The following is a 27,465-nucleotide window of genomic DNA, read 5'->3' as shown; positions in this document are numbered from 1 at the left end:
TGGCCACAAATCAGCAGCAAACAATTCATTTTTTTTTTGTTCTTATAAACACTATATCAGACATGAGAATGTGAAGAATAAACAAATTCTATTTCTTTTCGTAGTTATACCCTACACCACTATAGTGGGGAGGGTATTATACGTTTGTGCTGATGTTTGTAACACACAAAAATATTGGTCCTCCACCTTTAAGTAAACCGATCGACTCAGAATCACTTTTTGAGTCGATTAAGACATGTCCGTCCGTCCGTCCGTCTGTCCGGTTGGCTGGCTGTCCATGTAAACCTTGTGCGCAAGGTACAGGCCGCAATTTTCAAGATAATTTGATGAAATTTGGATCAAGCATGTTTTTTGGCACAAGGACGAAGCCTATTGAAAATGGTTGAAATCGGTCCATTATTTCACCTAGCCCCCATACAACCGTACCTCCCGATTTGGGCTTTTTATGCCATAATTACGTCAAATATGCTATTATCTCTCTAAAAATTGGCACAAATAAGTTTTATATAAGTATAAACGACACTGCAGATTTTCGTGATGATCGGCCCTTATTTGACCCTAGCCCCCATACAAACCCCCCTTCAAAAAATGTCTTAAACGTCTAAAATCGACTTGTAATCATTTGTATCGCAATGAAACGCAACATAATTAACTATTATTTAACAATATATCCTTTTCCCAAATTTAATGAGGATCGGCCCATGTTTGACCTATACTCATATATAAAGCCTCATTTAGAAAATTTGTTTTTTATCAATAAATTGCTTAAATACTTTGGAATTAAGGTAAAATGTAACATAAAAGTTTCTTTGTGAAAAATTAAAATTTTTAAAATATACTCATGGTGTAGGGTATTATATGGTCGGCCATGCCCGACTATACTTTCCTACTTGTTTTTTTTTTTTTTTTTTTTTTTTTTTTTGTATTCACAATTAAATTTTAAATAAATTTAATTTATAGTTAGTCGTTGAAAGCAAGAGAAGAATTTTTGAATATAAAGGAAAAAAAGAAAACTTCATGGGTGTGAGAGTTTTTTTTTTCATATATTTTCCGCATATTGTTGGTTTTTTGGCCAAGTGCCAATATTTGCTTTAATATTTAGTTTTTCCTTTTAAAGAAGTTTTAATTTAACAAAAGAAAGAAAACTATATGTTTGCAATAGATTTCCTTTTGTTTTAGGATCAAGTGTAGGGTACCAATAATTTTATAAATTAGGAAATTACTTTCAAAAAAGAATTCATTTGTCCGTACTTAACTTAGTTCTAGTAAATTAATTACAGATATATTCTAAAATCAAGCTAGATGCGTGCTTGATTCAAGAACGCTAATAACAAATAGGATGATTCATCCTCTTCATCTTGATAGCCAGTTCATCAGCGATCTCAAGGGGTCTATAGTCTAGTCTATAGTCTAGTCTATAGTCTAGTCTAGTCTATAGTCTAGTCTATAGTCTAGTCTATAGTCTAGTCTATAGTCTAGTCTATAGTCTAGTCTATAGTCTAGTCTATAGTCTAGTCTATAGTCTAGTCTATAGTCTAGTCTATAGTCTAGTCTATAGTCTAGTCTATAGTCTAGTCTATAGTCTAGTCTATAGTCTAGTCTATAGTCTAGTCTATAGTCAAGTCTATAGTCTAGTATATAGTCTAGTCCATAGGCTAGTCTAAAGTCTAGTATATAGTCTAGTCTATATTCTATAGTCTAGTATATACAAACTACGTGATCAAAGACACCACCCACAAACACTTAATAATAAAAATCATCTCCTTCAAAGACTAATGACTTTCACTGGTTTTCTAGTATATTTAATTCTAAAAATTCATTTAAAAAATATAAACAAATGTTTGACATGTTTATCAACAAGTTGATTGGGTACAATTTTAAAGTGGTCCTACGAAATGACTAGTGAAACCAAAAAATCATTTATCAATGACTTTAACTTTTCATTGAATATAATTCAGTTGGTCAGTGAGTCATTCATTCGTTCATTCATACGAACATATCATTTACATGAATTTGTTTATTTATATTTTTTTGGCTGATGATTGTGTAATTATCGTTTAAAATTTATGATTGTTATTACAATGTTTTTTTTTTTTTTATTTTACGTGTATAATGACTTTGTTTCTACTAATGAGCATTTCTTGTTTATTTCGGTGCAGAAGAAGTTTTAGGTTGAAGGTACTTATAAGGTAGTGCATCGGCTTAAAAATATGTCACCAACTTTTTAACAATAATAATATAATAATATTACATAATGTTATTAAATGTCTACCTTTGAAGAAGTGTAGTACATTTTGAGTGTCAAGGGACTTAAGGGAGAGTAATCTATATTCAAGTACATATGGGAATATTTATTTATTTATTCCCTAGTGAACAATTGAATTGAATGAATATATATATTTGGTAACTGGAAAATAATTTAAAGTGTTTTATAGGAGTTTGACTTCTAAACTTAAAATTTGTCTTAATTTTATAATTTTGATTTTGCTCAAATCGATCTTAAATCGATCTTCAAACTGAAAATTGAGATATTTTCATCTAAATTTGTGAAATCATTCCAAATCACTTGATGGATCCAATACTTGATTCGTTTTATTGACAGCAAATATAATTTATTTGAGTGTGGAATGATCAGCAAGAGAAGAGTCATGTTTCGTATGATCGAGGAACGATAACCTGACATAACGATCATCTATGATAGTAGAAACTAATTGATTAATCTTTTAATCTAACGATTCACACACAACAATATCAACCTGCAAATTCGTTCTGATCTATATTCAGTACCTATGGACGAGACTAGACTACTGACTGGACTTTAGACTAGATTACAGATTAGACTTTAAACCATATTATAATCTAGACTGTAGACTAGTTATACCCTACACCACTTTAGTGGGGAGGGTATATTGGATTTGTGCTGATGTTTGTAACATACAAAAATATTTATCCTAGACCCACCTTAAAGTATACCAATCGGCTTAGAATCGTTTTCTGAGTCGATTAAGCTATGTCCGTCCGTCCGTCTGGCAGGCTGGCTGGCTGTCCATGTAAACCTTGTGCGCAAGGTACAGGTCGCAATTTTTAAGATAATTGGATGAAATTTGGCACGCACGTTTTATTTGACCCAAGGACGAAGTCTATTGAAAATGATTAAAATCGGTCCATTATTTCACCTAGCCCCCATAGAACAGAACCCCCCGAAAAGGGCTTTTGAGCTCATAATTATGTTAAATATACAGATATATCGATAAAATGCGCACAACTAAGTTTTATAGAAGTCTGGATGACCCTGCCAAATTTCATAAAGATCGGGCCCCATTTGACCCTAGCTCCCATACAAAGTCCCCTTCAGAAAATTACTTGAATGTCCCAAATTAACTTATAAACACAAATATCGCGATGAAATTTAGCACAATAAAACATTATGTAAATATAAATATATTTACAAAATTTTATCGGGCTTGGTCCATATTTGCCCCTAGCCCCCATGTAAAGTCTCTTTCAGAAAATTAGTTTTTCATCCATAAATTGCTTAAATGTATCGGAACAAGGGAATATTGAAGATAAATGCTTTATTATGAAAAATAAATCACATTTAATATTCATAACTGGTGTAGGGTATCATATGGTCGGCCACGCCCGACTATACTTTCTTACTTGTTAGTTATTGAATACATGGAACTATATGGGTCTTACTTTACGGAAACTTCTGGAAAATTTAGTCGCAATTCCCTTCATTTAAAGTGCCAAAATGTTAATTTTCTGAATTAATTTCAACAATTGGCGCATCCCGACTCTGATTACTGCAGACATAAAATGAAGATCACAATTCCCATCTAATCAGATAAAAACGCCAGCACACCAAGGGGTTTTTGTTTGTTACGAAAAGGAAAAGAGGGAGACAATTATTTTATTTCCGGCACGCAGCATAAACATTTACATTTACTATTTACTATTTACGATTAGGGAGATCCAAGTATGGATCTCGCCAACACTTTACAATCTGTTCTTTCAATCTTTGGCATTAGCCATATATAAAAAAGGCAAACATACATACATACATGTGTACAATAATAGTCTGTTTGGTTTGTTTCTTTTTATCTATAAATCCACATGCATTCAACGCATTCATTGTACTATTTGCAAGTACAAGTGCATAGACACACAAACTAACTATTTAAATGCATATTAATACCAGTATCTAAATATATAATTGCGTATGCAACCGTTTAATGTTTATTGTTTGTTTTGTTGCTGTTTACTCGTCTTTGTAAATTTTTAATCCGTTATTGGTAAAAATTAAAATTGTTATGGTAATTTTATTAGGCGCCTGCGCCCCATATAATTAATAATTGTTTCCAAACATGATACAAAAGTATTAATTTACAAAGAAAAAAAAAATAAATAAAAACAAAAATATGCACAACGTTTATAATTATACGATTTACGAGCATAAATAAGGAAACTTTATGGGCATAAATAGGAAAAAAAAATATACATATACAAGTTTGAAATTATTTTTTTGTTTAAAATGAAATTGAAAAAAAAACTAATCCAGAAACACGTAAAAACCATTAGAAACAATGTGGTTTTCGATAAACTTTAGCATTAAACTACACTTTGTTGTGAACATATTTGGAAAGTGTGAAAATCAACATTTGTTAGATGCAGTATTTCGATTAAGGTTATTTTGCATATTGTAGTTGCAGTTTCCATGTGTGAGGCCCTGAACTGAATAGTGAGAGGAAGGAAGTTCTTAATAATAAAATTTTATTAATAAATAATCCAAGAACCTTCTGGATCGACCTATAGTCTAAAGTCTAGTATAATCTCCAGTAAATAGTCTATAATCTAGTCTATAGTCTAGTCTATAGTCTAGTCTATAGTCTAGTCTATAGTCTAGTCTATATTCTAGTATATATAGTCTAGTATATACAGTCTAGTATATATAGTCTAGTATATATAGTCTAGTATATACAGTCTAGTATATATAGTCTAGTATATATAGTCTAGTATATATAGTCTAGTATATATAGTCTAGTATATACAGTCTAGTATATATAGTCTAGTATATATAGTCTAGTATATATAGTCTAGTATATAATATATACTAGACTATATACTAGACTATATATACTATATATAGTCTAGTATATATAGTCTAGTATATATAGTCTAGTATATATAGTCTAGTATATATAGTCTAGTATATAAAGTCTAGTATATATAGTCTAGTATATATAGTCTAGTATATATAGTCTAGTATATATAGTCTAGTATATATAGTCTAGTATATATAGTCTAGTCTATAGTCTAGTCATAGTCTAGTCTATAGTCTAGTCTATAGTCTAGTCTATAGTCTAGTCTATAGTCTAGTCTATAGTCTAGTCTATAGTCTAGTCTATAGTCTTAGTCTAGTCTAGTCTAGTCTATAGTCTAGTCTATAGTCTAGTCTATAGTCTAGTCTATAGTCTAGTCTATAGTCTAGTCTATAGTCTAGTCTATAGTCTAGTCTATAGTCTAGTCTATAGTCTAGTCTATAGTCTAGTCTATAGTCTAGTCTATAGTCTAGTCTATAGTCTAGTCTATAGTCTAGTCTATAGTCTAGTCTATAGTCTAGTCTATAGTCTAGTCTATAGTCTAGTCTATAGTCTAGTCTATAGTCTAGTCTATAGTCTAGTCTATAGTCTAGTCTATAGTCTAGTCTATAGTCTACTCTATAGTCTAGTCTATAGTCTAGTCTATAGTCTAGTCTATAGTCTAGTCTATAGTCTAGTCTATAGTCTAGTCTATAGTCTAGTCTATAGTCTAGTCTATATTCTAGTCTATAGTCTAGTCTATAGTAGTCTATAGTCTAGTCTATAGTCTAGTCTATAGTCTATTGTCTAGTCTATAGTCTAGTCTATTGTCTAGTCTATAGTCTAGTCTATAGTCTTGTCTATAGTCTAGTTTATAGTCTAGTCTATAGTCTAGTCTATAGTCTAGTCTGTAGTCTAGTCTATAGTCTAGTCTATAGTCTAGTCTATAGTCTAGTCTATAGTCTAGTCTATAGTCTAGTCTATAGTCTAGTCTATAGTCTAGTCTATAGTCTAGTCTATAGTCTAGTCTATAGTCTAGTCTATCTAGTCTATAGTCTAGTCTATAGTCTAGTCTATAGTCTAGTCTATAGTCTAGTCTATAGTCTAGTCTATAGTCTAGTCTATAGTCTAGTCTATAGTCTAGTCTATAGTCTAGTCTATAGTCTAGTCTATAGTCTAGTCTATAGTCTAGTCTATAGTCTAGTCTATAGTCTAGTCTAGTCTAGTCTATAGTCTAGTCTAGTCTAGTCTATAGTCTAGTCTATAGTCTAGTCTATAGTCTAGTCTATAGTCTAGTCTATAGTCTAGTCTATAGTCTAGTCTATAGTCTAGTCTATAGTCTAGTCTATAGTCTAGTCTATAGTCTAGTCTATAGTCTAGTCTATAGTCTAGTCTATAGTCTAGTCTATAGTCTAGTCTATAGTCTAGTCTATAGTCTATCTATAGTCTAGTCTATAGTCTAGTCTATAGTCTAGTCTATAGTCTAGTCTATAGTCTAGTCTATAGTCTAGTCTATAGTCTAGTCTATAGTCTAGTCTATATTCTAGTCTATAGTCTAGTCTATAGTCTAGTCTATAGTCTAGTCTATAGTCTATTGTCTAGTCTATAGTCTAGTCTATTGTCTAGTCTATAGTCTAGTCTATAGTCTTGTCTATAGTCTAGTTTATAGTCTAGTCTATAGTCTAGGTTATAGTCTAGGTTATAGTCTAGTCTACAGTCTAGTCTATAGTCTAGTCTAGTTTATAATCTAGTCTATAGTCTAGTTTATAGTCTAGTTTATGATCTAGTGTATAGTCTAGTCCCTAGCATTGTCATTAATTTCAACTCTAAAATAAAACGATTACGTTAATGCAATTTTTTCAGTGAATCCCAAAACTAAAAATTTTGTTGTAACAACATATTTGTATAAAAACTGTACAATTGCAGTTTTTTAATAAGAAAAAAAAACAATAAGTTCCCCAAACAAAATTTCCTATATTGTCAATAAAATAAACTGTTATAAAATTTATTGATTATTTGCAGTTATCAATACTGTCAGTCAGTCTGCTTGTCCGTCTGTCGTACTTGAACTTTGTCAGAATTTATGATGATGATGATGACTACTTTCAGTTTTCGTATAACTTGTACATATTTTTTATTTAGATGAACTTATTTATTTATAAAACACTGACTGATAAGACAGATACATACATATTTATAAACACACACATAAACATTTCATTTGATACGAACCATTTCATTTAATAGCAATCTCAAGTGGTATTCAGAAATGCTTTCCTTCTCAATCGTATTCGTAATCTTGTTAATTCTTGTGAAAATTATTTAAATCGATCTAAATATAATAATGTGTTGTTACAATTTGTTGTAAATGCATTTGGGTTTGAAATAATTATTATTCAAATTTTACTCGTTGTAATGGAAATGGAATGGATGGAGTAAGTGGTTTTTATTAAATCACAATTAGCTTTAATTGTTTAATAAAGTATTTTAATAAAACTAATTGTTATGGGTGTCGTCTGGTGGTGGATGTTGAAAATTATTATGATTTAGTGTGTGTTGTTTAATTGGTTGTGAGACTACAAATAATCATAAAAAAGTTTAAATTTCATAAATTAATTTGAAATAGTAGTTTTAAATTGGGATTGGGATTTCTATGCTTAAAGTCAGCATTTTGATATTAGTTTGTTCTAGATTTTTTAAAGTTGAATAATTAAACGATTTTAATATGAAATTAATGAAGTTGGGTGACCGCATGCACATTAGCTATCTTTATTTAAAAAAAGTTTTTCCTAAAAAATTCCAAGCGTAAGCAAAAATTACTAATAATTCAGAGAAATACCTCTATTTTTAAAAATTCTGTTTATTGTTTAAATAAAAGTTCCTCTTCTATTGAAGTACATCAAAAAATGCAACAGGAAATATATATAGTTCATACAAATGCATTTACAAATAGGCCACGTTATCTCTTTACTGATCACAGTTTCACAGACATGACATCACTCGAAGCTCAAATCATAATTTTTTATCGTTACATTTAAAATGTTCAAGGTATCTCTTATGCAACCTTTGGCAAGATCTTTCTTAATATGATCGGCTGATTTGAAAGCCATTGTTCCTTTCATTTAAACGCATTTATAAATATTGATCGCCAGGAATACTGGTGTAGTTGGAAAACTAGGAAAATAATCTTGATCATTGTTCCCCTTTGGAGTGATCACTTATTTAATAGTTATATAATCGGTTGATTTTGAAGCCTGAGATCATTTGAGCGCAAGGTATTCTATTGAAATTTAACCACGGAGTTTAGAAGATCACTGATGACCTCTTCAAGGTGAGATCATTAGTCTTTTCTTGATCGGCAGATTTTAATAAACTTGTTGCCTTTCATTTGTCTAACAGTTCATTTACGAGTATTCATGAATATTGGTCGCATTTAATTCATTCATGGTTAGAAGATCAAAACTAAGAAGACAACATTGATCACTATTTGGCGCGATCAATAAACTTATCTTTCTATAATCGTTTGCTATCGAAGCAATTGTAATGTTGTATCCGCACGATCATTTGAATGCAATGAGTTTAGAAGATCACTTTGTCCCCATGGCGATCATCATCATCCTTTTTTTCTTATGATCGGCAAATTGTTATGTCATTGTTCCCTTTCATTTGCCTAAGCTTTCATTTAATCGCATTTATGAATATTGATTACAAATTAATACCGTCGTGATTCGTATACCAAAACTAGGAAGATGACACTGTGATCACTATTTGGAGTGATCATTAATCTCTTATTTCTAATTTTAAGGTTAGTTCCCATTGTTTCCAAGAATTTATAAGATCACTCTATCCCCATAGTCAACATTGATCACTATTTGGCGCGATCAATAATCTTCTATAATCGGTTGTTTGAACGCAATGAGATTAGAAGATCACTGCGTCCCCATGGCGGGTTCATCAGCATTCATTTTATCGCATTTATGAATATTGATCTCGACTTAATACCGTCGTGATTCGTATGTCAAAACTAGGAAAAATACACTGTAATCACAGCTTGGCGCGATCATTACCTATAATCTGCTGATTTTAAAGTTAGTTCCCATTGTTTCCATGAAGTTATAAGATCCCTGTATCCTCACAGCGAGATCTTTAGTATTTTTTTATATGATCGGCAGATTTTAATGCCATTGCTCTCTTCCATTTGTCTAAGCTAAGTTTCCGTAATGATTTGATAACCAAAACTAAGAAGAGAACATTGATCACTTTTTAGCGCGATCATTAATCTTATCTTTCTATAATAGATTGATTTCGAGGCCTTGTTCTGTTATTTCCTCAAGATCAAGGAATTGAATCGCATAAACAAAAAGATAACTTTTATATTTCGGAGTAATCATTGGTTCTATCTTACAAAGATCATGTCACTCTCCGGTTTCGTTATTCTAGTTTTTAAGCATATCTCTCACGATTTCATCTTTATATGATGCGCCGATTTCGTTGTCTTTTTTGCCGTTAGTGTGAATGACTAAAAAGACGTAGTGCACTATTCCATTTCATGTGATCACTGTTCTTGTTAATCCATGATCTGTTGATTTCGATGTCACTGTTTTCGTTCGAAACTTTCATTTATGTGAACTGATTACATCAAGTTTTGCGTATTAATTGTCAGTAAAATAGTCTTATAAAACCTTATTCTTATACATAATGATCATGATCACTTTCTCATATGATATGTCGGAGACCATTGGCAAGACCATTTTTTTTAAACGTTTATTTATGATGACTCATTTTATAGTCAAAATATCGATAACGATCACGATCATATGATCAGCTAATTTCAATGCCACTATTACCTTTGTTTTCGCTAGAATTTAAGCGAAATATCACCCTTTTCCTTAGCGCGATCATTAGAAATATCTATCTCTGATCTGCTAATTTCGATGTCACTATAACTGGTTGACAAGATCATTTCTTCTAAGCGTTCATTTAAGCGAAATGAAATCAAATTCTTCCTATTTAATAGCCAATAACATGAGATTCAGATCGAGCATGTGCAACATCGAATCAATGCGCATGCAAAATTGCGATCATATCTATCTCCCATCTGCTGATTTCCATGTCACTATTCCTAGCGAAGTTATGAAATCAAAATTTTCCCTATTTAATAGCCAATAACATGGTATTTATATTTCTTGATCCATTAGCAGATCGTTTATGTGCAACATTCAATCAATTTGCATGCAAAATCGTTTCGGAACTGATCAAATGAAACATGTGCGACTTAAGCCCTGATTTAAATGAATTTCACAAAAGAACATTCATCATTCTTTTTTTAAATTTTTAAAACTTATCTCTATGAACGACTTAAAACTTCGACTACAAAATTGAAAGCAACAAACAATATAACTTTTTTTCAAAATTTAAACTTCTAACAGCTAACAAACATAAAGAATAACTGAATAAATGACAAACAAAAGATAATAAAGTAGGATTTTGTGCAAAGAATACAAAAAAAGAAAAACTTCAACAAATATAAAATCATGCAAAGAATAGCACGATGTACAGGAATTTTAGTTCAAAGCGTGTATATGAGCAAAAAAAAGAATCAGTTGCTAAATGGCTTGACTGCATCACACCACACACACACAGAGAGAGACATAAAAACATAATCCTTTTAATCCGATTATTTTTTATGATGACAATGTTCCAATATATTCTATAGATGTATGTTTTTTGTGTGTGTCTGGCCATGAATGGATGGTTGTTAAATCCGTCTGAAAGTAGCGAAACACTTTTAACACCACCATAGAACGAATCACGTCACATTAGAGCGTGTGTTTTATAGGGATTGAAAAACGGGATAACAGAAGTTGCCCCGCAGTTCTGAAAATGGGAAAAGTATCCGCTTAGATAAGTTTAAAAGACAAAAAGTGGCTTCAAAATCATATGAACGTAAGACTAATGATCACGTCAAAAAGTAAAAATCGATCATCGATATCATACGATCAAAATCATATGAACGTAAGACTAATGATCTCGTTTAAGAGTAAAAAGCGATCATCGATATCATACGATCATATGAAGACGATGTTCCCAAGTCACTAGAGATCAGTAGGGTCAATATCAGCAGATAATATTGAAATGAGACTAACGATCAAAACTGCAAGAAAAACTGATATTGAAATGAAAACTAAAATGATCTTGCCGAAAGGTAGCAGTGATCAGTGTTCAATAAAAGTTTACAAAAGATTAATTTTAAGGCTAAATGATCTTGCTAATGGTGAACAAAATTATTCGATCACATAAAGTCGAGCCTTCGTGATCTGCAGGGTACTCAGAGAATTCCGAAGTATGTACATATCTCTAAATATATTCCTGCATAAACAATTTTTTTAAAGGCAATTAAAAATGCTTATTCTAATTTATTTTCCAAAAAATGCAAATATTAATTTGATTTGAAAATTTTGGTGTTTTGTTTTTGTTTGCAGAAATATTAAGAAATAGCCAAAGAAATATTCAGTCAACTAGTCAACCACACCTAAATAGCTGACACTGTGTGACACTCATTTCGGTTAAGGATCACATTAAATGATTGTAAAAAAATTTATTGACAAGTTTCTCTTAAAATTGGCATAAATATATAAGAGAAAAAAAACACACAAATAAAAGATACGTGATGTATGTATGTCTGTCTATCGATCGTACTATCGGTCTATCTATCTGTCTAATGTGAATTGTGAAACTTTATTTTAAGTATTCAAATATGTCTTTAAATACTAATTGGTAATGAAGTGACCTAAATTTATATGACAACTGTGGGGACACTTAACGAAAATAAATTGACGACAAAATATACATATTTACTATGGAAATAGTGGTATAGTAAATGATAATTTATGTATATCCTAGTAAGGTATATATTTTCTAGGCTGTCAGTTTTATAGGGCTTGACTTTTATCTGTAATGTAATGTCATGTCAGCAATAGAACATCAAGAGATAGTTTGTAGAAGTGAAATACTCATTACATTTCAGTTTAGGTAGTAACTACGTACTAAGTAATAAGCATATCAGTGATATTTCCGGAGTTTTTTAACTACTAATTACAAAATGTTCTTTTTTGTAAAATATAGAAAAGTCTACGGACTATACTACAGACTAGACAATAAACTAGACTATAGACTAGTATATAAGCTAGACTATGGAATAGACTTAAGACCAAACTATAGACTAGACTACAGACTAGACTATAGACTAGACCATAGACTAGACTAGACTATAGACTTGACTAGACTAGACTATAGACTAGACTATAGACTAGACTATAGACTATACTATAGACTAGACTATAGACTAGACTAGACTAGACTATAGACTAGACTATAGACTAGACTATAGACTAGACTATAGACTAGACTATAGACTGGACTATAGACTAGACTATAGACTGGACTATAGACTAGACTATAGACTAGACTATAGACTAGACTATAGACTAGACTATAGACTAGACTATAGACTAGACTATAGACTAGACTATAGACTAGACTATAGACTAGACTATAGACTAGACTATAGACTAGACTATAGACTAGACTATAGACTAGACTATAGACTAGACTATAGACTAGACTATAGACTAGACTAGACTATAGACTAGACTATAGACTAGACTATAGACTAGACTATAGACTAGACTATAGACTAGACTATAGACTACACTATAGACTAGACTATAGACTAGACTATAGACTAGACTATAGACTAGACTATAGACTAGACTATAGACTAGACTATAGACTAGACTATAGACTAGACTATAGACTAGACTATAGACTAGACTATAGACTAGACTATAGACTAGACTAGACTATAGACTAGACTATAGACTAGACTATAGACTAGACTATAGACTAGACTATAGACTAGACTATAGACTAGACTATAGACTAGACTATAGACTAGACTATAGACTAGACTATAGACTAGACTATAGACTAGACTATAGACTAGACTATAGACTAGACTATAGACTAGACTATAGACTAGACTATAGACTAGACTATAGACTAGACTATAGACTAGACTATAGACTAGACTATAGACTAGACTATAGACTAGACTATAGACTAGACTATAGACTAGACTATAGACTAGACTATAGACTAGACTATAGACTAGACTATAGACTAGACTATAGACTAGACTATAGACTAGACTATAGACTAGACTATAGACTAGACTATAGACTAGACTATAGACTAGACTATAGACTAGACTATAGACTAGACTATAGACTAGACTATAGACTAGACTATAGACTAGACTATAGACTAGACTATAGACTAGACTATAGACTAGACTATAGACTAGACTATAGACTAGACTATAGACTAGACTATAGACTAGACTATAGACTAGACTAGACTAGACTAGACTATAGACTAGACTATAGACTAGACTATAGACTAAGTTATAGACTAGACTATTCACTAAATTATAGACTATGCTATAGATTTGAATAGAGGATAGACTATACTATAGACTAGACTAATAGCTAGACTTTAATCTGCACTATAAGCTAGACTTTAGACCATGCTATAGACTAGATTATAGACTATGCTAAAGACAAGATTATAGACTAGACTAGACTATAAACTAGAACAGATTACAGACTACACTATAGATTAGAGTATAGACAGCACCATATACTTCAAATTTGACTTAGACTAGATTATACTTTAGATTAGCATAGTGGCAAATTTTAGATCTCGATTTCGAAAAATTTGTGAAAATGTTTTTAGCTTTAAAAGTCCTCTTAATTTTCCACTGGGCTTAAAACAGCGCTATTTCTTTGCAATTAAGCTTATGCCTTAACAAATCTAGGTCTTAAATTTGAACTTGGACCCGCAATTGCATAAAAAAGACAGCGTACTATATGCATGTATTCGACAGTGATTGATTTAGATTTACAAACTTTGTGTTCTTTTCTTTTTTTTTAACATATTGAAATAATTTTATTCTAAATACTCGTAAATACTTGAAAAACATACATACACATATATGGTTGAAGCGAGAAGGCGTTTTTAGGCGCAGTTTATTGAAAATAGTTAATAATAATTGTTTTTACAACTTTGGTTGTAAAAGAAGCAAAAAGTCAGTTAAGAAATCGGTAGTAGGTGTTGAACCATAAACAAGCAAACAATAATCTATTAGAATTTCAATTAGATATTTTAACAAATTTGTAAAATGTTTTTTTTTTGCATATAATTTACATAATAACCATATTATTATAGCTGTTAGTTATTATTAGAATTAAAATAAAATTTAATAAAAATTTATAACAATAAAATTTGTTGTTTTTTCTTATTTTTTTTGTAAACGTTTCTTTTATTTTAAAGGAAGCCAGTAATTTAATACAATTTTTTACTTGACTCACTTTTTCTTTATTATTTTATTCCTTTATTTATATTTTTTTGTTTAGTACAGGAAAGTTTTATCCTTGATAAAAATTTAGAATAAAAACTCTTTTTTTATGATTATTTTTACGTGAATTTTCTTGCCGGAAGTGCATGCGAATAGCGGCAGCTTAAAGCAATGTGACATTTTAGCAAAAAAACAAAACAAAAACGAGAAACAAAAAATTCCAACTTTTTTATGCTTCTGTAGCCAAGTATTAAATTAAGGAAATACAGTGGACGTCCACTAGTACGAATTATATAGTGTCAGGCCCTTTCGTAATACCGAAAAATTCGTATTATTGAACAACACATTTTGTATGTTTAAATTCAAATAATACACATAAAATATTGGATTTTATTTATTTTTGTTTTATTTTTCATGAAAAATTACATAACGGAACAAAATATAATAAATGTGTATTATTTTAAATAAATTTCTTGTACATAAACAGGCATAAAAGGGACATATTTACGTATATGAATTGTTAATTTTGAAAGTATCGTGAGTCCAATGGTTGAAATGAGATATATGTAGAAGGTTTTAAATTTTAATGTTTTTAAAAAGATGTGTGCCAAAGACAATTTGCAATTTACATATGTGTTCTAAAATGTATTAAAATGTTCAGATTACATAAAACTTTTATTAGAAACTTGAATGGAATATACCACAATTCTCTAACTTATAATTTTCTCTTAAAAATTGGAATAGTTATCCTTAAACCCATTGTTTGGAATGTGGAGTCACACTACTTTCAAAATTAACAGTTCATACATACATATGTATATAAATATCATTTTACTTATTAAAAAATCCATCATTTAACATCGATGTTTATTACATTGTAAAATGATTCTTACGGCTTTTTCAATAACAGCGCTTTTGAGGCTTATATTGTTCTCAGCAGAGTTATTGTCGGGAACTAATAAAATACTTTCCTCATTGTCGTTATCATCCAATTTAATTTCTTCTCTTGGGTCATCAAAATTCCAATAAAATAAATTAATAATACTAAATAATTGTTGACTTGTAAATATACATGCAGTAAATTGTGTGTATAGGATTTTTAAAAATACAAAACACTTGTAATAAATACAAAAAAACTTCAAAATTACTGAGCTTAAGGTGAATGATACCGAAATAAAAAAATAAAAACTTCATTCATACGTAAATAAAACCAAAATTCCCATAAAAAATGCGTTATTCGTACTATCGAACAGAAAAATTGTGACTTTATTCGTACTATAGAGTAGACAATGCAACAATTTTGCCATTCGTATTATTGGATATTCGTAATAAAGAGTATACGTACTATTGGACGTCCACTGTATTCATATACAATAAAGGTACGAGGCCAAGAGAGGAAGTTAGCTAAAAAAGGGACAAATTATAAACTACTGTTTCTAATGGTGCAAACGTATGTCCCGATTTGAAGAATTCAAGACTTCGAAAGTCCAAGTTCAAGCGAACGATAAGTAGTCCTTCGCATTTCCTATCACAACGAAGATGTCTTTTGGGAATCGAAATCATTCATCCAACAAAGAGTCATATCTGTTGCTATAAACTTTGAGGTCCTCTCTCCATTAGATCCTGAACACACTAAGAAAGTTCCGAGTTAAAGACAGCGAAAGTTTCAAATCTTGTTAACGATAGAGTATCGACTCTTTTGGTTTCATCTACACTCTTTCATATATCTTAGACGTTCCCTAATTGACAACACTTACAAAAGCTTGAATCCATTGTTATTTCGATTGAAAGCTGTTGATTCAATGCGGATACAAGTTTCAAAGCAATATTCGGCTAATTGAAGCTTTTGAAAGTTCTAAATCTTACAAACGAAGTGTAATTAACTGTTCGTGTTCTTCTAGACTCTTTTATTACACTGAGGTCCTCAACATATACAGAAAGTTCAGAGTTAAGGACAGCGAAAGTTTCAAACTTGATCACGATAGAGTATCAACTCTTTTGTTTTCATCTAAACTCTTTTACGTATCTTAGACTTTCCCTTATGGCAACACTTACAAAAGCTTTAATACATTGTTATTTCGATTGAAAGCTCTTGATTCAATGGGGATCCAAGTTTCAAAGCAATATACGGTAAATTAAAGCTTCTGAAAGTTCTAAATCTTACAGACGAAGTGTAATTGACTGTTTCGCGTTCATCTGGACTCTTTTATGGCATTGAAGTCTGAATTTCATTAGATCTTTAACACATAAAGAAAGTTCCGAGTTAAGTACAGCGAAAGTTTCAAAACTTGATCACGATAGAGTATCGACTCTTTCGGTTTAAGCTATACTCTTTCATGTAGCTTAGACGTTCCCAAATTGACAACACTTACAAAAGCTTTCATTCATTCTTCTTTAGACTAACCTCTTGATTCAATGCGGATCCAAGTTTCAAGCTATCTTACAGACGAAGTGTAATTGACTGTTTCGTATTTTTCTGAACTCTTTAAGGAACAACTTTGATGTAGCCAACTTATCTGGAGTTGATTCGCATACTGATCTTTTCAAAATTGATCACGAAACGTTAAAGAGAGGGCCGCAAAATTGATAATTTTCCTTACGCACCATGAGGAAACAACTACTCGGTTTCCATCCGAAGTTCATACGACGTACGAGTGTTGATTAAGTGTATGCCGAAACGATTGTCTTAAATTTGATTACAAAACGACTAGACTCGATCGCGAATAGATACGGTGAGGAAACCACTGACTCAGTTTCTCTTTTAAACTTCCACGATCAGGCTATCTGACGTTCATATATCGTATGATTGGTAAACATTAAAGAATAGTCCACGAAGATCACGATTTCCCTTGGTAATTGGTAATGAAGTCGGAGCTCCTGTGATGTAGGTATTACGAGACGATAAAATTCGAATAGTCCAAGAAGGTCAGGTCACAATTTCCCTTAGACAGGGTAATTTAAACGCTCAGTCTTGACTTTCGGAGCAAAATGCTTTCGTTGCAAAATGTTTACTCTAAACGTTAAAGAGTTGACTCTTGAGGACGTTTCTCCTTCAGTGTTTCTTTTAACATACAGACGGTAAGATTTTATATAAGGATCATGATCTTTTCTTTTCAGGACTATAAAATTTCTCGGATATTCAAGATGTTATCTGTTCTTTCTCTGCCTATCTTCTACCTTTTATTAATAGGACCCAAATTAACTTTTACAAAATTCCCTTGATCTGGTATTCAATAATGAATAAAACAAGCATTTCTATAACCTTTTCAGTTTCCCCGCCTATATTTTTTTTTTACTAAATTGCATTTCCCCACTAAAACGTTCATGGTAACAGTTGTCGGTCGTCTCAACGTTGTAATAAAATAATAGTTACGAGCTGGGGGTATTGTGTTTGCAATTATAAAAATGAAAAAGAAGGAATAATTAATTTAGGTTTCATAAATTTCTCTCTGAGCAAACACTGGCAATTGTCCTAGTTTTTGTTTTTCATCTTCTTCTTCTTCTAAGCAGAGAAACTAAAGAGAACTTTAATTTTCATTTAATTGTAAGTAAAATAAATGAAGAAATTAAGAAAAACTAAGTAAAAGTAGTAAACAAAATAGACATAACTACTACTACTACTATAGTATACTATGTATGTATGTATGTATATAACAAGATTTAATTACAAGTTAGTAATAGTTGGATATTTTAAATTGTTACTACCATTCATTATTTATAATTTTATTAAAAATAACTAAAGCTTATGAAAATCTTTTTATGATATATTTAAAGTAGAAAGAGAGAGTATAATAAATAATATGATTAGACATGTCGAAAGTTGATAAATAATTTAAATGAATGATTTTAGTTTAAGGAAAGTTTGTAATTGTTTTTTATTTTTTGTTTATTTTTAATAATTTCTTTTATTTTTGTGTTACTTTTATCCAGGACGATTACATTGATGATGAACCTTATCGCAATGAACTTTCAATGCAGAATGATGCACCTGGAGTTTTAACCGAACAAAAATATTTGGATGTTGGTAATGAAAAGGCTGTACAACAGGCGAGAGAACGTTATATACAGGAACAACAAAAAAGGCCAAGTAAGTAAAAATATTTTAAAAATTCATAAAGACACCGAATTTTGTTATAAGAGCCAATTGGTTTCAATGTTAATTTTATTAAAAAAAAATTAAGTAAAAAAATAATCAAATATTTGTTCAGAATAAAATATTCGAAGCAATCAAAATTAAATTCCGTAAAAATTAAATTTTCAACAAAATTTAAATTTTTCATCAAAATTTATATTTTTACTAAAAGTTCGACTTTTAACTACAACTACGATTTTTAACAAGAAATTAAAATTTTCACTAAATATTCGATTTTTCACTAAAAATTCGATTTTTAATTAAAAATTAGATTTTTAATTAAAAATTAGATTTTTCACTAAAAATTCGATTTTTCACTAAAAATTCGATTTTTCACTAAAAGTTCGATTTTTCATTAAAAATTAGATTTTTCACTAAAAATTAGATTTTTCACCAAAAATTCGATTTTTCACTAAAAAATTCGATTTTTCACTAAAAATTCGATTTTTCATATAAAATTCGAATTTTCATATAAAATTTGATTTTTCACTAAAAATAGGTTTTTGCAAAAAACTAGAACTGAACTAGAACTGAACTAGAACTGAACTAGAACTGAACTAGAACTGAACTAGAAATGAACTGAACTAGAACTGAACTAGAACTGAACTAGAACTGAACTAGAACTGAACTAGAACTGAACTAGAACTGAACTAGAACTGAACTAAACTGAACTAGAACTGAACTAGAACTGAACTAGAACTGAACTAGAACTGAACTAGAACTGAACTAGAACTGAACTAGAACTGAACTAGAACTGAACTAGAACTGAACTAGAACTGAACTAGAACTGAACTGAACTAGAACTGAACTAGAACTGAACTAGAACTGAACTAGAACTGAACTAGAACTGAACTAGAACTGAACTAGAACTGAACTAGAACTGAACTAGAACTGAACTAGAACTGAACTAGAACTGAACTAGAACTGAACTAGAACTGAACTAGAACTGAACTAGAACTGAACTAGAACTGAACTAGAACTGAACTAGAACTGAACTAGAACTGAACTAGAACTGAACTAGAACTGAACTAGAACTGAACTAGAACTGAACTAGAACTGAACTAGAACTGAACTAGAACTGAACTAGAACTGAACTAGAACTGAACTAGAACTGAACTAGAACTGAACTAGAACTGAACTAGAACTGAACTAGAACTGAACTAGAACTGAACTAGAACTGAACTAGAACTGAACTAGAACTGAACTAGAACTGAACTAGAACTGAACTAGAACTGAACTAGAACTGAACTAGAACTGAACTAGAACTGACTAGAACTGAACTAGAACTGAACTAGAACTGAACTAGAACTGAACTAGAACTGAACTAGAACTGAACTAGAACTGAACTAGAACTGAACTAGAACTGAACTAGAACTGAACTAGAACTGAACTAGAACTGAACTAGAACTGAACTAGAACTGAACTAGAACTGAACTAGAACTGAACTAGAACTGAACTAGAACTGAACTAGAACTGAACTAGAACTGAACTAGAACTGAACTAGAACTGAACTAGAACTGAACTAGAACTGAACTAGAACTGAACTAGAACTGAACTAGAACTGAACTAGAACTGAACTAGAACTGAACTAGAACTGAACTAGAACTGAACTAGAACTGAACTAGAACTGAACTAGAACTGAACTAGTGAAATTAATAGAAAATTGTTAACAAATTACTATTATGTATATAATATTTTCGAGATGTTTAAAAATCTTATATAAAACAGTTCCCAGTTTCTTATTTCTGGAATGTAAAGACAATCTAATTAATTTATATATTTCTTTTATGACCGCTTAACGTTAACCCACCGACAATAACTGGAATCAAACATTATTTGCAATTTAATCTTCACACAAACATATTTGTATGAGAAACATTTTCGTTTCATCAATTATGGAGAATACTTTTTTTTTATAAGAACAACTTATTTGTACTTGTAGTATTCACACACCGGACATGGTAACAAGTTTTCCCAACTATTGGTTTTCGATCACAGTCTAATCTTATAGACATTATCTGCTGTTACAGTGTTATTATCAAGTTAAATAGCTGTGGTATTTCTATGTAATACTTATATATGTATTAGACTACAGCAAAATTGTAGGGGGAAGAACTTTGAAAAAAAGAATAAAGATTTTCCCAGAATTTTGTAAACTTTCAACAAGAGTCAAAATTTTTCATTTTTATAAAGCAATTTATGAATTTGGGCAAACAGCTGATATTTCCCTTTGCAAATTTGCTCCATCCTATTGAACAACCCAAAGCATTAGCACACACAAACTGAAAATTACTTCATTACAAAATAAATTGATCATTATCAGGAATAAGCAACATTATGACCATTAAATTATCTACCAGTCTTTTTTTTTTTTTTGCACAACTTATCTGTGTTGAATTTGCCGGTATTCTCTCACATCACATTGACAGTTGTCAACAGACGACAATAAAATTGTAGAAGAAAAGACGCAGAAGCAAATGAAGAAAAAAATTCAAATACCTACAGCAAGTGGTTTTGACAATGAACTAACAATTCTGGTGGATAAAAGAAATAACAAGTTAGAGTGTTATTATTCGGCGGAGACGAATCTTAAATACCCTTCATCAATAACATGCATTTTTTATAAAAGTTCCGATCGACTCAGAATTTCATAAGGACATTTTGCCTTTCATACTTTCTTGAATCTCAGATGAATCTTAATCTTACGCACAGAATGACAAACTTATGTATCGCTTCTAACTCTACTGATAGATGGTGTAGGGTATAAAAAAACAAATTTCCTTGTAAACGAAAATAATTGCCAAGTAATTTCTTTGCTTGTGTCTTTTGTAATTTTTATTGAATTACGACGTGTGTACATAAATCTGTAATTATGTACAGCTATAGATACTTTCGCATACATCCATACACACATACGTACATACATGTAAGTACTTGCAGTTACAATGAGGAAAAGCAGATGAAATTTCTCAATGCTTCAATTAATGGATAAAGTAGAAAACTAAAGATGGACAGCGATCGTTAAACTTTAATCTACTAAATAATTAAGATAAATTATTTAACATTTGCAAGATGTGAAAATTGCTGCAAGAAAATGTATAAATTTATTTTTTCCCCGATTCATAAAAAACCTAGAAGTGTTGGACATTATTTCTATGTAATAGGGTGATGTTAAGTAGGGTAGTTCTTGATTTTTCAATACAGAATTTTATAGATTTATTGGACCATTGTACTTCATCTGGTTCTGGAATTTCGTAACTGCATGAAGCCATATTAAATGGTCTCGAAATATTGAACACTGACTATAAATTTGAAATTATACAATAAAGGTTTTGATGTTAAGGCTTGGCTGTATATTCTGGAAAAAAGTAGTTAGAATGATCGCTTGATCATTGGCCCCGAAAGATCATCACAAATATCTCTAGAAACTAATACTGCTGAATACTTAATTAACTGAACTCGTTTTGGAACACTGTATCAAACGAGTCTATAGTCTAGTCTATAGTCTAGTCTATAGTCTAGTCTATAGTCTAGTCTATAGCCTAGTCTATAGCCTAGTCTAGTCTATAGTCTAGTCTATAGCCTAGTCTATAGTCTAGTCTATAGCCTAGTCTATAGCCTAGTCTATAGTCTAGTCTATAGCCTAGTCTATAGCCTAGTCTATAGCCTAGTCTATAGTCTAGTCTATAGCCTAGTCTATAGCCTAGTCTATAGTCTAGTCTATAGTCTAGTCTATAGTCTAGTCTATAGTCTAGTCTATAGTCTAGTCTATAGTCTAGTCTATAGTCTAGTCTAGTCTAGTCTATAGTCTAGTCTATAGTCTAGTCTATAGTCTAGTCTATAGTCTAGTCTATAGTCTAGTCTATAGTCTAGTCTATAGTCTAGTCTATAGTCTAGTCTATAGTCTAGTCTATAGTCTAGTCTATAGTCTAGTCTATAGTCTAGTCTATAGTCTAGTCTATAGTCTAGTCTATAGTCTAGTCTATAGTCTAGTCTATAGTCTAGTCTATAGTCTAGTCTATAGTCTAGTCTATAGTCTAGTCTATAGTCTAGTCTATAGTCTAGTCTATAGTAGTCTATAGTCTAGTCTATAGTCTAGTCTATAGTCTAGTCTATAGTCTAGTCTATAGTCTAGTCTATAGTCTAGTCTATAGTCTAGTCTATAGTCTAGTCTATAGTCTAGTCTATAGTCTAGTCTATAGTCTAGTCTATAGTCTAGTCTATAGTCTAGTCTATAGTCTAGTCTATAGTCTAGTCTATAGTCTAGTCTATAGTCTAGTCTATAGTCTAGTCTATAGTCTAGTCTATAGTCTAGTCTATAGTCTAGTCTATAGTCTAGTCTATAGTCTAGTCTATAGTCTAGTCTATAGTCTAGTCTATAGTCTAGTCTATAGTCTAGTCTATAGTCTAGTCTATAGTCTAGTCTATAGTCTAGTCTATAGTCTAGTCTATAGTCTAGTCTATAGTCTAGTCTATAGTCTAGTCTATAGTCTAGTCTATAGTCTAGTCTATAGTCTAGTCTATAGTCTAGTCTATAGTCTAGTCTATAGTCTAGTCTATAGTCTAGTCTATAGTCTAGTCTATAGTCTAGTCTATAGTCTAGTCTATAGTCTAGTCTATAGTAGTCTATAGTCTAGTCTATAGTCTAGTCTATAGTCTAGTCTATAGTCTAGTCTATAGTCTAGTCTATAGTCTAGTCTATAGTCTAGTCTATAGTCTAGTCTATAGTCTAGTCTATAGTCTAGTCTATAGTCTAGTCTATAGTCTAGTCTATAGTCTAGTCTATAGTCTAGTCTACAGTCTAGTCTATAGTCTAGTCTATAGTCTAGCCTATAGTCTAGTCTATAGTCTAGTCTATAGTCTAGTCTATAGTCTAGTCTATAGTCTAGTCTATAGTCTAGTCTATAGTCTAGTCTATAGTCTAGTCTATAGTCTAGTCTATAGTCTAGTCTATAGCCTAGTCTAAGCTAGTCTATAGTCTAGTCTATAGCCTAGTCTATAGCCTAGTCTATAGTCTAGTCTATAGTCTAGTCTATAGTCTAGTCTACAGTCTAGTCTATAGTCTAGTCTAGTCTAGTCTAGTCTATAGTCTAGTCTATAGTCTAGTCTATAGTCTAGTCTATAGTCTAGTCTATAGTCTAGTCTATAGTCTAGTCTATAGTCTAGTCTATAGTCTAGTCTATAGTCTAGTCTATAGTCTAGTCTATAGTCTAGTCTATAGTCTAGTCTATAGTCTAGTCTATAGTCTAGTCTATAGTCTAGTCTATAGTCTAGTCTATAGTCTAGTCTATAGTCTAGTCTATAGTCTAGTCTATAGTCTAGTCTATAGTCTAGTCTATAGTCTAGTCTATAGTCTAGTCTATAGTCTAGTCTATAGTCTAGTCTATAGTCTAGTCTATAGTCTAGTCTATAGTCTAGTCTATAGTCTAGTCTATAGTCTAGTCTATAGTCTAGTCTATAGTCTAGTCTATAGTCTAGTCTATAGTCTAGTCTATAGTCTAGTCTATAGTCTAGTCTATAGTCTAGTCTATAGTCTAGTCTATAGTCTAGTCTATAGTCTAGTCTATAGTCTAGTCTATAGTCTAGTCTATAGTCTAGTCGTATAGTCTATAGTCTATAGTCTAGTCTATGTATAGTCTATAGTCTAGTCTATAGTCTAGTCTATAGTCTGGTCTATAGTCTGGTCTATAGTCTAGTCTATAGTCTAGTCTATAGTCTAGTCTATAGTCTAGTCTATAGTCTAGTCTATAGTCTAGTCTATAGTCTAGTCTATAGTCTAGTCTATAGTCTAGTCTATAGTCTAGTCTATAGTCTAGTCTATAGTCTAGTCTATAGTCTAGTCTATAGTCTAGTCTATAGTCTAGTCTATAGTCTAGTCTATAGTCTAGTCTATAGTCTAGTCTATAGTCTAGTCTATAGTCTAGTCTATAGTCTAGTCTATAGTATAGTCTATAGTCTAGTCTATAGTCTAGTCTATAGTCTAGTCTATAGTCTAGTCTATAGTCTAGTCTATAGTCTAGTCTATAGTCTAGTCAGTCTAGTCTATAGTTAGTCTAGTCTTCTATAGTCTAGTCTATAGTCTAGTCTATAGTCTAGTCTATAGTCTATATAGTATTCTAGTCTATATTCTAGTCTATATTCTAGTCTATATTCTAGTCTATATTCTAGTCTATAGTCTAGTCATAATTTTTAGAACTTTTTCGTAAGCTTCCAGCTAAATAACAATATGTTATAAATTACACAGAAGCATGTAAGTAATGACAGCTGTAAGCAGTAATCATTACAAAGTATGTTAAGCATTAAGATCGCTATATGATCTCACAAAAAACATATAAAATTGGTATTAAATATATGCATATATGTATATGAACATTGAGAATTACTGCATTGTTAGTAATACTATCTATGAATGTGTGTGTGTTAATACGTTTATGTGTATGTATGTCACTAGGCAAAATACACCCATACAAGTATCTATAGTGTATATCTAAACAAAACTACTGTCATTAGATTGTACGTTAAGACAAGTTGTCTTCTTGTCTTGTCAACAATTCAATGAACTTGGAAAAAAAAAATTTTATATATTTTTTTATTAGTAGAGGAGAGATGCCACAATTAAAGTGGGTTAAGTTATTAAGTAGAGAAATGGTAGTAAAATAAAGTTTTACTTTTCAGCTGCCATTATATTTTTTTTGGTTTGTGAGATTTTTTCACAAATAGGAAAAAATACCAAATTGTATTTCTCTGTCTGCCTAAATGTCTGCCAAATTAATGTCTATTTATACTTGTATGTTTTTTTTGGCAATAATGTCCATTTTGGTATTAAAAGCGAGAGGAAAAAGGAAAACAAAGGGTGTTTTTGAATGTCAAATTTAGAAACCACTTGAGAGAGAGACAAGTGGTATGGTCAAGGTTTCTACTTTAAATTGTAATTGTTGCTGATTTGCTTTATGAGCTTAAAAAGTCATGATCATGAGCTTTTACAAATTATATTGTAAATTTTCATTTTATATGAAAATTTGGTTTTTAATTTCATCATGAGTGGGTTAACGATAGTCAGATGAGTTGGGCGTTTTAAGAAATACATATTAAGGTATAGAAGTGAATTTGTTTGGTGATTCTTTCACAGTTTGCTTTTTATTTTTTTTTTTTTTTTTTTTTTTGATCTAGAAATGCTTATTCATGATTCAACTTTATTGCCGATGCTAAATTACACCAAGTTCGCTTAACAAACGTAGTATTTAAAACTATTTGAACATTGCTCTCTATTAGTTAGTACACTGCAAATAAAAACATGCTTAATATATTCAAAAAATGTCGTACATTGTAGTTTCGTAATATATACGAAATTGTTTAAAATATTTTTAATTTTAGAAAAAATCGTTTTTTTACGAAACATTTCTTTCTAAAGTACATAAATTGTAAAATATAAATTTGATTTTTTTTTTTTTAAATTTTTCTTAAAATGTATAAAAAAAAGTGTTATAGTTTTATTAAATTATTAAATTTTGCTAAAATTTACGTAATTATTTTGTTAAGAAAAATTTTTGACTTTTGTCAGATGCCTTAACAAAATTATTTTTGTAAAATAAAACATAATCTCTTTATACACAGAAAAAATCCATGCCTAATATATACGAAAAATGTCGTAGATTGTACGAATCTTTCGTTGTTTCGCACCAAGAAATTCTTTCGTAATATATACGAAATTGTACGAAATATTTTAGTATAATGCAAAAATAATCTTGGAAAAATTAATTTACATAAATTGCAAAAAGTGAATTTTGAATAAATATGGTCAAATTTACGAAATATTAATTTATGCAAACACTTTTGTTAATTTTAAAATAATTTTTCTAATTTTAGTTCAAAATTATTCTCCACACGAATTTTTAATTTTTTTTTTTTATGAAAATAGTTCGTCAATTATATTATACTTTTTCTTAAATTTTATAAAAATGTTGTAGTTTTATTTAACGAAAATATACAATATCATTATGATTAATTTAAATCAAATTTAAGAAAAAATATTACGAAAGGTTTTCGTACTTTCGTAAAAATAGAAAATGGTTTTATTAAGTAATATTTCGTATTATACAAAATTTTTTGTAAATATTACGAAAATATAAATTACGAAATTTTTTTCGTAAAGTTGAGCATGGATTATTTTCAGTGTATATACGAAAAAAAATATATTACAAAAGCATACTTTAGTAAAATTAGGAATGGGTTTGATTAAATAAAATGTTGTTTAATGCATGAAATTTTCGTAAATATTACGAAAAAAGTGGTTTCAATGGTTTTTAAAGTTAAGAATGGATTACTTTCAGTGTAACATTGATGATTTCCACAAAAAATACTGGAGGAGCGCCTGATAAAGTTTATGGATTTTTTCTTGATAGTTAGTTAGTTAGTTAGTTAGTTAGTTAGATAGTTATTAGTTAGTAGTAGTTAGTTAGTTAGTTAGTTAGTAGTTAGTTAGTTAGTTAGTTAGTTAGTTAGTAGTAGTTAGTTAGTTAGTAGTTAGTTAGTTAGTTAGTTAGTTAGTTAGTGTTAGTTAGTTAGTTAGTTAGTAGTTAGTTAGTAGTAGTTAGTTAGTTAGTTAGTTAGTTAGTTAGTTAGTTAGTTAGTAGTAGTTAGTTAGTTAGTTAGTTAGTTAGTTAGTTAGTTAGTTAGTTAGTTAGTTAGTTTAGTTAGTTAGTTAGTTAGTTAGTTAGTTAGTAGTTAGTTAGTTAGTAGTTGTAGTTAGTTAGTTAGTTAGTTAGTTAGTTAGTTAGTTAGTAGTTAGTTAGTTAGTTAGTTAGTTAGTTAGTTAGTTAGTTAGTTAGTTAGTA

General features: G+C 30.4%; 1 protein-coding gene across 1 annotated transcript in view; it reads left to right on the top strand.

The window, feature by feature from the left end:
- Window positions 1-18,586, top strand: part of LOC119609949 (probable serine/threonine-protein kinase fhkB) — a gene marked incomplete at its 3' end in the record, with an annotated part of 33,438 nt that extends 14,852 nt beyond the window's left edge. Inside the window, exon 3 of the mRNA XM_037965000.1 lies at window positions 18,430-18,586. Within this exon, the coding sequence (XP_037820928.1) occupies window positions 18,430-18,586 (157 nt within the window). The remainder of the gene's footprint in view (window positions 1-18,429) is intronic.
- Window positions 18,587-27,465: the final 8,879 nt, after the last annotated feature.

The sequence above is a fragment of the Lucilia sericata genome, unplaced genomic scaffold, assembly GCF_015586225.1.
Source record: "Lucilia sericata isolate MDLA Ls3-8-SP2 unplaced genomic scaffold, ASM1558622v1 Contig001090F_arrow, whole genome shotgun sequence".
Classification (NCBI taxonomy): Eukaryota; Metazoa; Arthropoda; class Insecta; order Diptera; family Calliphoridae; genus Lucilia; species Lucilia sericata.
This window is presented reverse-complemented; position numbering and strand designations above follow the sequence as displayed.